Consider the following 13,482-nt stretch of genomic DNA (forward strand, 5'->3'; position numbering starts at 1 on the left):
GATGAGTCATATGTGGGTCAGGCAGACTTCCAGGTTTCTGGTTTGTCTCTGTTGCCCCATAAGCAGCAGCAGCAGCTGTTGACAAAGGTATCGAGCCTCATGTTTGAGCTTTCAGTAACTGGACCAGAGAATAATATGAACGATATCTGTGTTTAACCTTTTGCTCTGCTACTGGTTTTTGATTCATGCTGATAACTGATTTCTTCATAGAAATCCTGCATTGCGCAACTATAACACACTTCAGTCTTTCTTTTTTCTGTTTTTCTAACAAAGGCAGTTGTGTCGCTCTGCAGCAGACATGATTAGAGGACAAGCGGACGTGTGACGGCTCGAGGAAGGCTGCAGCTCTCCGGCATGGTTGCCATGCAGACTGTAGGAGGCTCCAGCTGGAGAGGAAATAGAAACACGGAGATCATTTCTGCTCCGATGGATGGAGGAGAATTAGAACAAAGGGGAAAACGGTGGAGGTTTCCATCAGTCAATACGGAGCAGACGCCTTCAGAACACAACATCCCATGCAGTATACTGTATGTCATGTACGTTATAGAGAATGTGTTGGTCTCTGGTGTTCAGTAGATTCTCAACTTCCTCATCATTCCCTGATCTGGAAAATAATAATCTGAATAAAAACGGATTATGCACAGTATGGTGTCTGTGGGGATGTGAAGAAAGTATACGTACATAAGAAAGAGTGAAACATAAATGTATGAAGCAGGCATGTGATATTTTGGGGATTCATCCTAATTATAGTCATAAAGACAAAGATAAACACACTGAAAGAGCCAGAAGGACTAGCAGCATTAGTTAGCATTAGCATTAATTTCTGAAAACCTAGAACCCGGCAAAGACAGTGATTTCATTAGTTTATTAAATCTGCAGAAAAGTGGTAAACTTCCAAAACATAAAGTTTGAAGCAAAAAGTTTCAATAAAATTGAACCGATTTTTTTTTTTTTTATATTGGTCGTAAGAAACAGATTTAAATAGAAAATGTGTTTTGACACGAACATTTTTTTATTATATAATTCATTCTGACATTATTGATGTCAGAATGACCTGAGCTGAGTCATCTGGACAACGTGGCCGACAATGACAACAATGTTGTTGTCAAGTAAACAGGCCTCTGATAATCCTCCTTGTGTTGTGTCTGCAGGACCAACATTCCTGAGTCCTCACGATCAATCGCTGCAGCTGTTTCATGAGTCACACAGACAACAAGGCTTCTCAAATTTCTCAAAAAGATAACACACACACACAGATACAGACAAGGGAATCAACAGAACAGTTTGTTTGTTTTGTTTTTGACACTTAAAGCTCCTCCTCCTCCTGGAACTGTCACTTTCTGTGTGAGTCGTGATCCAACATAAGGTTATTTGTCGGCGCTCTTGGCACCATGACGGCCTCATGACGCTCGTAGGTCCATGATTGACTTTGTAGTCGTGTCATCTGACCTGCGGCCGTATGTTCTGGACGCTCAGGTGAAGAGAGGATCTCCATGTGATGGTGAGTTGGATCAGATGTTGGACCTGGTAGATCCAAACAAAGAGTGAGGGTCTACTGAGAACGTCTGGTGGAAGAACCTGTCAAGAGGGTCTTCAACTCCCACCTCCGACAGAGCTTGAACCGTGTCCCGGGGGAAGTGGGGGGACATTGAGTCTGAATGGGAATGGGTGTTCTGCTCCGCCACTGTTGAGGCAGTTGCTGTGAGTTGTGGTCATAAAGTCGCTGGTGCTGGTCATAGTGGTAACCCCCCAAACCCACTGGTGGACACCAGAGGTGAGGGGGGTCCGTCAGGCTGAAGAAGGAGGCCCACAGGGCATGGTTGGTCCGTGGGTCTCTGAAAGCAGCTGACCGGTACCAAATGGTAAGAGTTTGGTGAGGCTATGGAGGAAGACTATCGACTGGCTCCAGTGAGGTTCTAGGGAACCACCTGGAGACTCGGGGCGGAAGGCGGCAACTCGCCCACCTCCGTTTCCAGAGGGGTTGGGGAGCTGCTGACTTTGAGGAGCTCCTCAACCCCACCAACACATATTCCATAGTGGAATCGGAGCCAGAATACCTGGGACGGGGCCGTCCAATCTCTGGGACAAGGTCACCGAGGTAGTGAAACAACTCCTTGTGGTGGAGCTCCAGGAGAGGATCGTCCTGAGTATCTCAAGGCTCTGGATGTTGTAGTACTGTCCTCGGTGACACGCCTCTGCAACATCACATGGATATCGAGGACAGCGCCTCTGGAGTGGCAGACCGGGAGGGTGGTCCCCATCTTTAAGAAAGGGGAGGGATCACACTCCTCAGCCTCCCCAGGAAAGTCCACGTCAGGATCCAATCGATAGATGAATCTCAGATCGAGGAGGAACAATTAAAAGAAGATTCAAAGAAATTCTCAGAGTTTTTGTTGAGAATTGTTGGATAAAGTGATCAGATAATGATCATTTTCTGGTTTTCCTTCAGTCTATAGAAGTCTGTGCTGTGATGGGGTTAACGCCGTTAAGGCGGTCATCACATTCATCCTGTAATCACTCAAATATTTTGTCTTTTGTACTTTGTTCTAATGTTCTAATCAATAACAGCTTCTGCCCCAAAAGTGATCTCAGTTATTGGAATTCCTTGAAGCTCCGGACGTATTGCTGAAGTTCGAAGAGTCGATTTTTACTTCTGGTTGTCCTAGTTGTGTGAACTGTGGCCCGACAGTGAAAACACAAGTAGGTTTAGGGATCCCCTGAAATCAGCTGTTTGTTTGTTTATCAAAACAAGCTGTTAACCTTTGACACGGTGACCTCAGAGCTACGAAGCTCCTGTGATAACGACTCACCTCATTTATTTGTTTACTCGCCTCTACGAGACAATTAAAACCAGCCCAGAGCAACGGTGATAAAGTGTATGACTTTATTGGCTCACATGAGGGCAGTAGAGGAGTGTCAGTATTTTATTGGACCTCCATGACTCTGACTTGGAAAGAAAGTTATGCTCTGCCTAGAGACTCCCACGACAGAAAAACAACAACTTCTGCATCAATTAGATAATAATCTAAAGGGAGGTGGAAAAAGGCCTCCCCCTTGTCAGTGCAGATGAATATCAGCTGGTTCAGTCCAAAGGTCACACAAGGAACATCTCATGATGGGTAAAAGCAAAGAACTCTCTCAAGACCTTAGCAACCTTATTGTTGATAAACATTCTGATACTGTTGGTTCCAGAAGGATTTCTAAACTTCTCGACGTTCTTGTGAGCTCTGTTAGGGACCATATCATTCGACCATAAACCGGTCATGACCAGGTGCTCCTCACAAGATTTCTGACAGAGGAGTGAAAAGAATTATGAGAAGAGTTTGTCCAAGAGCCAATAACCAGAAAGACCTGGAATTAGCAGGTACAATAGTTCCAAAGAAAACAATAAGCAACACACTCAGCAGCCACGGCCTGTATGCACACTCACCACCAAGACTCCATGTCTGAAGAACAAGCATGTTGAAGCTTGTTTAAAGTTTGCTGCACAACATCTGGACAAAATACTGGGAGAACATAGTCTGGTCAGATGAGAGCAAAACTGAACTCTTTGGATGCTATAACACACACCATGTCTGGAGGACACAATGCACATCAGCCCAGAAACACCATACGACAGTGAAGTCTGGAGGTGGAACATCACGGTGTGGGGCTGTTTTTCTACATATGCTACTGGCAAACTTCATATAACTGAAGGGAGGATGAATGGAAACATGTACCGAGACCAGAATGATGAAGATGAAACGAGGGTGGACGTTTCAGTAAGACACTGATCCCAAACACAGAGCCAAGGAAACTCTCCACTGGCTTCAGATAAAGAACATAAAGCTGCTAGAACGGCCCAGCCAATCAGCTGACTGGAATCCACCTGGACATCTATGGACAGAACTAAAACTCAGAGCTGATGGAAGAGGCTTCAAGAACCTTCATGATCTAAAGACTGTTTGTGAGGAAGAACCTCAGCAGCATGAGACTAGTTTCTCCAAACAGGAGGCGTCTGGAAGCTTCATCACCAACAAAGGCTTTTCTAGTATTAAATAAATATCAGTAAGTGTGTTCAAGACTTTTTCCCTCCGTTATTTTACATTATTACACATAACTTCATTTCTGAACTCACTAGTTTTGGTTTCTTTCTATGTGTGGATTATTTGGGTTACCAACACCTAGTGAATGATTTTGTTGTTCATATGGATCATTGAGTCCCAGTCTGGCTGTATTTACTCATACATTTCACCATGTTTTTCCATGGTTTGCATTTGGGGGACAGCAATGACAATGAAAGCCTTTTATTATGTTATAGGGTAAATATGGACACATACACTATATTGGTGTCTGCATTTGTTTCATGTCATCTTTAAAAGGTTGTAACATGTCAAATGTGTGTTAAAGCTCATTGGTGAGTTCTACTGCCCCCTGTGGCCAAAATTACAATCAGTGCAGTTTTCATTTTTGTGATTCTAATTACTTGTGTAGTTTTAGAGTTAAGTTAAAGCTGGGTCGGGTTGTTGTCAGGTTTAAAACATGCTGACGTCCTCCACATTCTCCCTTTTATTTTCTATAAATGTGTATATAAATATGTCTCCTACAGACTCAGGTCTGATGGTGATGAAGTTAACACTGAAGTCTATTTTTGACTGATGTCTATTTCAGGAGACACTCTCCTCATAAACTCAACAGCTTGATGATCTAATGCTGTCGTGTCTCATTGATTTGATGGATCAATAAGCTGCAGCACTGAGAACATTGTAGTCGATGTACAGGGAGTTATAACCCTTCACATGGTGTTTTATAAATGATTCACCGCGTGCATTTCTATTTATTGCCCTTTTCCAGAGTTAATGTCAGTCACATGGAAAGGTCACAGATAAAAACTGCCTGCAGATTATTTATAATACTTCTGTGCTGTTACAGGTCTACACTGTTACTGTAATTTTGGTTTTGTTCTATAACTTCCAACAGTTTCCTTCTACCTCCATCTCTCTCTGTTATCTGCTGTAACAGAGTTTATGCTGCCCTCTGCTGGATAAAAGCTCCTTTCACACTCAAAGCATCAGGTCCCCAAAGACTTTTTTCTTATTCTAAGAATCCTGATTGTATAAAGAGAATCATAACTATTTTACTTTGACATTAGTTCAATGGGAAATTGCCGTTTCGCCATGATTCATTAAATGTGATGATGTTCAAAATGGAAACAAATAAAAAAAGGAAGACATCTACTGGAAAGGGTTAAAATGAGAGTCAAGGGCAGACATATTTAACGTTTTTCAGGTCCAGAACCCCAAACTGATGAGAGATCCAGTAGGGACCCACCTACTATATGTACACTACATTAAACTCAGCCTTGTGCTATTTATAAATGTACATTTGCATTAAATATTAAACTATTCAGTTAGTACACAGGCTCAAATATTCACTGTACAACAGTAGGGTGACCGTGCAACTGCCACAAACATAAACATATGTGTACATGTCACGCTCTGTTAACTTCTGTTCTGCTAACACTGCAGTGTGTGTGTGTACGGGACGTCCCTTTACTAAAACATGTTGGATAAAAATTTTGACAAAATAAATAAATATATATATAGGGAGTGAAATATATATATATATATTACTCCCTAGGGGCCATGGACCTATGGTCAAAGGGGTACGGTCGGGACATGACCTGTGCTGAACACTTTATACAGAGTAAACAGCTGAGTTTTATTTATTTTGCTTTTTTTTTTTTTTTTTGGAAGGAGATCAAAACTCTAGTAAATGTGTAAATGTGGGTGAATTCACAGCTCTTGCAAATCTGTTTACATTTATTTCTAACAAATGAAAATAAGATGTTGTGTAGAGAAGATCACACTTTTAGCCTTTAAATTATGTTTTGTAACATTTTTTTTTTTTATCCAACAGAGTTCAGCTTGTGTGAAACACTCACGTCACATTAAAAGCTCCCTCGGTTAATTCTTCTTAAGCAACAATCTGAATCAAATTGTGCCTGAAAATGGAAAAAAAATGTTGTTTATGAGGAGAAATAATGGAGAGTGAGCGTCACTGTCAGATGAGACATGTGAACATTGGAACAAGCTGTTTGTGGGTGTGTGGTTGTAAGTGTGTGTGTGTGTGGGTGTGTGTTTGAGCATAGTGAAGCAAACATTAACTTTGTTCAAAGTACATGACGGTTCCTGTGTTACGATGCACAGATCTCAGCAGAAAAAAGGACACGTCTCCGTGGAGTGGAACATGTTTCAGGTGGAGAATACTCCCACTGATAATGGCTAAATAAATGTTAACATTAATGCATCCAGAGCTGTTTGCTCCTGGGTTCACTACAACAACGTTTAAAAAGGTGATAATAAGTTAAAGGTTTGAGTTTGAAGCTCGTTGGTGAGTTCTACTGCCCCCTAGTGGCAAATATTACAATTATTGCTGCTTTAATAGTTGGGAATCTGCTAATCCAACAAAAACCTTATTGTTCATGTAGTTTTTAGTTTATTTATTGCTTTTTTTATCACCATTCTGTCCCCAAAGCGCCCCCTTGTGGATTTAATCATACTCTACAGTCAATATCATGTCCCGAATGGCTGCTTTAGAGATTTATTTTCCATTTCTTTGCAGGGAAATCATATTATTATGTGATACATTATATGCATATTTACTTTATCGACACAATGCAATTACTCCGTACTTTACAGAACACTGTAAAATCATGAAGAGCAGGTATAAATCATCATTTACCGTAAGAATCAAGACATTTTTTTTTTTTCCATCTCTGCATGAACACACAGGAACTCCCATGTGGTCGCCCCGAGTCAGACAAAAAGACACAGGGAAGACACAACATTATACATATAAAGAGATACATACAGCTGTATAACATATAAAAAGAGCATAAAGCTGTGCCCAGGTATTTTGTGTTGGCACAGTGCAACACAATGATTTAATCTTCTCCTCTTTACATATTGGGTTTTATGCAGTTTTTTGTCATTGTAATATATTTAATACATGATGGAAGCAATCTGGATCATGTCTGCCACAATCATTTATTTATTCTAATTTAACCAAAATGTTAAAATGTAAACTTTATTTAGTTAGCACGTTGCTCAGGGAAAAACCACAAAGTGTTTGTAATAAGACAAAATGTTGCACAATAAAATAAAAACAGAAGTAAAAGAAAGTACATTTAATACAGTTAAGAAAAGACATCAGAAGAATAAAGCCCAGATAAAAAAAATCAGCATTAACTAATTCTATTTTATATTCAAACAAGCAAAATGAAAATGTCATAAAAATGATGCTCTTTGGAAAAAACAAAACAAAACAAAAGCAAATAAACAAACATAAAGAAACGTTTGAAATGTTCCAAATATGAAACCAGACGCTACTGTCTGACCTTTATTTTAACTTTTATACGACAGGGCCAACTTTTCTTTAAGGGACAATGAATTGTTCATAAATGCTTTTTGATTATTTACCCAAAGCAGAAAACGAAATGAAATGAAACAAGCTTGACTTTAAAAACGTCACACATTTATTTCAACTTTAAAATTCAGAATCACGTTACCTCCCCTTTTTATACTAGTAACATCATCCTCACTTTCATTTCAGCGAAACTCCGTCAGCTCTCCCAGTCAGACTCTCTGCAGGAGCTTCCTCTGAGGTTCAGCAGGAGGGTTTGAAAAGGAGGTAAAACAACAACACATCCAGGTTTACTCAGCACACGTCCACTCACTTTGATTCTGATGCATTTTAAATGGATTTTGTCTCGTCAAAAGTTGTTTTCTGGGGCTTTAATGTTTTTATTTGCAGAAAAGGGTTCAGCCTGGAACTGAGCACCATGGGCATTGGACCAGGTCAACTAAAACCAAAACTTATATTTTTTAACGTTCATTCATGCAGACATCGGTAGTCTCTGACATCAGTCCTGCACCTACCCTCATCTCCAGGTGCACTGAAACTCAAGCTCTGACTTCCTCCAGTTAATCATGGCCTCAGGTGACAAACCCATCGGCCAATCAGATGGCTCCATGGCTGATGGAAGGTAATCTGCACCAGGGGCCCAGTGTGTGTCTTTGTGCTTCTGGGAAGATTGTGGTTGGCTTCAAACGCCTTGAAATGTTTTGTATTCAGAGTTGACTGAGTGTGTGTGTGTGTGTGTGTGTGTGTGTGCCTACCCATGCATATGTGACTGTTTATGCATGTGTGTGGTTTTTGTAAGATGAGGATGTTTCCCCCGAGGTGAGGACTGTGCAGATCACTTTCAAAGCCGAGAAATCTGTTCCCCCCTCGAACAAAATGTTCCTGGGCAGAGTCAGAGCCAGCACAAAACTTTCCAAAGCCCCCGACCTGAGAGCAGCGCTGTGAACAGAGGCTTCGTCTTTCTGTGGCGTTCATCCAGATTCACACAGCAGATAAACATCTGATGAAGGCTGGTACCTGTCGTGCAGAGCTCTGTAGCTGAGGTGTTAGTCTCCAACAGAGCACAGAGACGGCTGCAAAGAAGACATCTGTCTTCATAGCACGACGTCTTCATCTCATTTACTTCACAGAAAAACAGTCAGATATTTCCTTCTCTCTCAGTTTATCTCACAGGACAGGTTTGGGAAAGGACCAGTTATCAGACCAGAAGCTTAAAATTATCGTACTTTGAGGAAAGTTATCGTTCATACTAAAATATTAGCTAAGTAGAAGCTTCCAAACATTTGTGCATGAAAAAGAATCTGTTATTTGTTTATGTGGAGAAATTAAAATAAGATCTGAGTCCAGTATAGTAGCTGATGAACATGGTGACGCAGCCACAGTTTGGATGATGGTTAAACTTTGAATGAACTAAGTATTCAGCAAGTACAAACTTTAGAATTCAGCAGGCGTCTGTAATAACTCTGAAAGTTGAGTTTCTGTGGAGGAAATTAGCCATGAGACTGTTTTCTCGAGATCTCAAGATATATTTAATGTTAGAGAGTTCTGTCACGCTGACTAATGGACCTTAACACTATAATATAGTAAATAACAGCCGAATGTAATAGGTCTACTGTACGCTGAGCTGTTTGTTTTGTACTTTGATGTTTGCTAGATAATGATTTTTTTCCGAGATCTGGAGAAAACAAAGCTTTGTTTTCCTGACATAATTAAGTCGAGATCTCGAGACAACAGAGAGGAAATAATCTTGTTATCAACGGAGGAAATAATATGTATTAATGTTTCTGTACAAAAGGCCAGAAAAGATCCCTTTGAACCGGGGAAACCTCCATCAGGATCCAGCTGAAATGGTTGGGTGAGAGGCTAGTTTTCATCTACACAGCAGCTGAAATGTATTTAAATTCAAATCTGATGGAAAATATCATTTCCTGATGATATTTTCTATGGTAGGCAACATGTAACATGCATAAAGTGAAACGTAATGGCCCTACCACAGAACCTTGTGGAACACCGTAATTATCAAGTTTCAACTGGATAGTCTGTCAGCCAATTGGACACCACGATGTTCACCACGTTAAGCCCCGGCCACACGATCTGATTGGACCGACAGAATCTGATGATGTTTGATACCACTGATTTCCTTTCCGATCCGATACGGGCTAAAGTTCAGGCTGATATCTGCGATACCAATCCGATACCGATACTTTGTGTAAATACATCCTAATGTGTCTGGTAAACCTAAATAAATTACTCTGATGTCTGGTATTCTTTATCAAGATTTTTTCTGGTAATTTATTTTAAACTCTGAAGTATATTGAGGTAGTAGCCTCATTTACTTTATAGCCGAGATAATAAAACAACAGAAAAACCAGACAGAGACAAACTCATACAAAATATGTGAAGATGGTGTTTTACAAAAAAAAGGAATGAGTAAAATAATAACACCATTAAAATAAATGAATGTTTAACTATTAAGAACTACTATAAAATGAAAACTTAGTTGTGACGCTGTTTTCTTGTCATCATAAATGCCTTGTGCTCTGTGTTGTGGTTCAACCTGAGGAGTTTCACAAGGTTTGTTGTGTTGCCATAACTCAGTAGTTTAATAACTTTCCACTATGTTCCTACATCACCTCCAATGACTAAAGTATGGGAAGTATCGATATTTTGATCTGAGAATCGATTTTAGAGCATAAAGACCTTTCGGTTTCGGAAGTATCGATACTTCAGTATCGCTCCGCCGTAGCAGAATGAGATCCCAACAGAGACTCCACATAAACTTTACGGTGTCAACATTTTATGAGCACTGAAATCTGCAGATACTTCATTCCAAAAAGGACCTCCAGTCACCGCGAGACTTTGACTCAGCAGCTCTATGATGTAATATGTGTGCAGATGTTGTTCTTTGGTGCAGACTTTAAAACTCAGAGGTCATCATTGACCGGGGACACAGGAGCGACTTTAGTCTCCGACACACAAAGAAAAACCCCATCTTCATTTATGAAAACTGTGGAGCGGAGACAACAGGACATTATACAAGCTGTCCTCTCCCCTGAGTCCCTCTGTCTCTGGGTGTCCAGTTCAGAGCTGCTGACTGTGTTGGACTCCGGAGCGTCACCCCGACCTGACGCACTCTTGTACCAGAGCGCAGCTGTCACCATTACTTCATGCTTATTGGCTCAAGACCGAGAGAGGCAGAGGGAAGGCAAAGTCAAACAACTGGAAAAGAGAGAGAGAGAGAGAGAGAGAGAGAGAGAGAGAGAGAGAGAGAGAGAGAGAGAGAGAGAGAGAGAGAGTTGGACCCCTGCGCTCCGCTCCATCGATCCGCAGAGGTGCGCAGAGGATCTTCTGTCGGACGTTGGACGCAACCTGTGCGCTGAGTTTTTTTTAAGGGGGAATGCCAGAAGTGGATTCACTGTTTGGAACATGCTACTGGGCAATTTGGTACGGTAAGAGCGTGGCGGCTCGTGTTCTCTTGCGTGGCTTTGCGTGTAACTTTCATTTTGCGCGAACCAAAGTGTTCCCCATGCTCGCCCCCCCACTCCCACCCCCACCCCTCACCTCACCTCACCAGAGATCGCACTGTTGCAGGATTGATGTATCGACCGGCGGGAGCTGCTCTTTCACTCAGGCTCTGACATTTGGAAACTTAACGTTTTGAAGAGAACAAATGAAAGAGAAGGAAGGAAGGTGGGATTACATAACTCTGGTGAGGACTGTGAATAACGGAGCAGCTGTGACAGGCGGCTGTTGATCTGGTCAAGACGTAGTATGATGATGATGAGGAGGAGGCGGTGGGGGAGGAGGAGGCGGTGGGGGAGGAGGAGGGATTGCTTGGAAAAGCTCAATGTCAACAGTGACACAGATTTGTTTACCTGGGGGAGGTAAAGGTAAGCAAGCTGTAGGTTAATGGTTACACTATGGATTGCCCTAATTTCATGGATCTGATCTTCATCATCATCACGACTAAACGTTCTTTTGCAACATGTGAATTAAAATATGATGAATTAGATGTGATGTGTTGCTGGACGCCTGCAGAGGTTTGGTACTTTGGTTAGTGACTCTCTGGCTGATGTTCAGAGGGTCCACATGGTTTGAGTCAGAGGTTCCAGGGGAAGCCACGGAGCCTCGGCTCGTCTCCACGACGTTTCTTAGGAGCATGACATTCAAGTTCAGGGAGGAAACATCCAGGAGGTTCATATCTGAGCTGGAAGCGTATGCATCTGTGGGAATCTTTGCAGAAAACTCAGATCAGCCATAACATTAGGACCTAGTATTGTGCACATCTCCCTTGTGGTGACTCATCAGAGAATGGAAAGTGTGTTTGTGTGTGTCTGTGTCAGGCTGCTCCTGCTGGGGAGGCCTGAGCGTCATTGCTACGGGGTGGGGGTGGGGGTGGGGGTGGGGGTCTGGTCTGGTCTGGTCTAGGTGGGAGCTACAGGTCTAAGAAACATCCACACCGATGAAAACCAGGTCCAAACGTTTCCCAGCAGAACACTGAAATGTCACAAGATGTTTGAATGTTCTTCACATCTCCTGTCAGTGGTCATAATGTTGCGGCTGATCAGTGTTTACTTGCTCTAAACTTGGCCCAGTTTCCTCTGTTTGACCAATGCTTGCCTACATTCCCTAGAATACCTTTGGACGCTGTCCTTTATGAGTCAGTGGAGCGAACACAAGCACCAGCTCAGTATGAAGGAGCTCCTCCTGAAGTCTGTGAAAGTCCTCAGTCATCCAGGTCAAGTCACGGCTAAAAAACCTCCATCCAGGTGTTCACAGCTACAGGTGAACATCTGCTCATTAATGACTCTAGTCACGTTCGTTTCTGATGAGCTTCCTGTTAGGACTAAAGACCTGGATAAAACATCTTCGAGAAACTCTACACGTTGTTGTTCTCACTTCAGATTATTTTTGGGGATTCTTCTTGAGTCCTGGACAGTTCTCTCCGCAGAAGACACAGCGTACCTTAGCGTCGTAGCATCTCCAGGCTGTGCTAGCTGCTCTGTGCTGAATGTTGTCTGCCTGCGTGTTTTTATTGTAAATGAAGGTTTTGTTGTATGCATGGATGTATTTTATATGTTGAGTGCATGAGTGAGTTCATCCTGGATAAGAGTCTTTATCAGCGGCTCAGTGTTAAGTTTATCTCTGGGAGCTATATACAGAGAACCGATCAGCCGACACTCAGCGTTTCCTGTTGCCATTCCTGGCTGCCCGTTGACCTCTGACCTCTGTGACAAGGTGTGAACATGGATGTGTCTCAGAGGAGAGGAAAACTGAACTCCATGTTTGGCCAACAAAAGCAGCCGTGGCCGTGGCCGAGCCGTGAAGCTCTGGAGCTGCTGCTGCTGCTGATTCTGACCTTTGACCTGTGTGGGCTTTGTGGTTTTTGTGGTTTCTGTGCAGGTAGTGCTTGTGTTCTGTCTGTGCGGTTTTGACGTCAGCAGAGCTTATGTGTTTCAAGCCACCCGACCTGTAGAGGGAGGAGAGATCTCCACGCCTCGCGTAAAAGGTGAGGAAGCTTCAGCCTCGTTCAGGAAGCTTTTCTTTTCGCTCAGATGTTAAATTACTGTTAAATACAGCTACAGTGTCTCCAGCTCCTCTCGTTTGGGTCAAGTTCACTTGATGCATTTAAATGCTTTAACGTCTCAGAATCAATTGCATGCAGCAGAAAAATGATCGTATGAATGTTCTTATTAATGTAAAATAATACCGCTTACACACATACATGCTGCTGTTACATAACTGTTGTTACAAAATGATTCTGTTAATCCAGTGATACCTGAGGAGCCTCAGTGTTTACATGCTTAGACAGATTCTTGAGCTAGCTTTAAGAAAAACAATAAGTCAGATTGTAGAGATTCATGTCTCACTCTGGCCTCATGTCTCCTCCCTCCAGTCATCTCAGAGTGGGTCAGCTCAGCGGGCTCCTGCCTGGGGAGGTGCTTTGAGCTGGAGGAGGCCGATCCTCCGGGATGCAGATGTGACAATCTGTGCAAAACCTACTACAGCTGCTGCTCGGACTTCGACGAGCACTGCCTGAAAACAAGTCAGTCCCACACAAGAGTCACTTCATCTGGT

General features: G+C 42.3%; 1 protein-coding gene across 2 annotated transcripts in view; it reads left to right on the top strand.

Annotated features, from left to right (window-relative positions):
* Positions 1 to 10,679: 10,679 nt before the first annotated feature.
* The window catches only part of LOC125019955 (ectonucleotide pyrophosphatase/phosphodiesterase family member 2), a 32,327-nt gene continuing 29,524 nt past the window's right edge, over positions 10,680 to 13,482 (top strand). Inside the window, exons 1-3 of one of the 2 annotated variants that reach the window (XM_047605102.1) lie at positions 10,680 to 10,848; positions 12,808 to 12,913; positions 13,301 to 13,450. In XM_047605102.1, the coding sequence (XP_047461058.1) occupies positions 10,831 to 10,848; positions 12,808 to 12,913; positions 13,301 to 13,450 (274 nt within the window). In that variant the 5' untranslated portion in view covers positions 10,680 to 10,830. The remainder of the gene's footprint in view (positions 10,849 to 12,807; positions 12,914 to 13,300; positions 13,451 to 13,482) is intronic. The other variant, XM_047605103.1, reaches the window with a different exon arrangement.

The sequence above is a fragment of the Mugil cephalus genome, chromosome 14 (genome assembly GCF_022458985.1).
Source record: "Mugil cephalus isolate CIBA_MC_2020 chromosome 14, CIBA_Mcephalus_1.1, whole genome shotgun sequence".
NCBI lineage: Eukaryota > Metazoa > Chordata > Actinopteri > Mugiliformes > Mugilidae > Mugil > Mugil cephalus.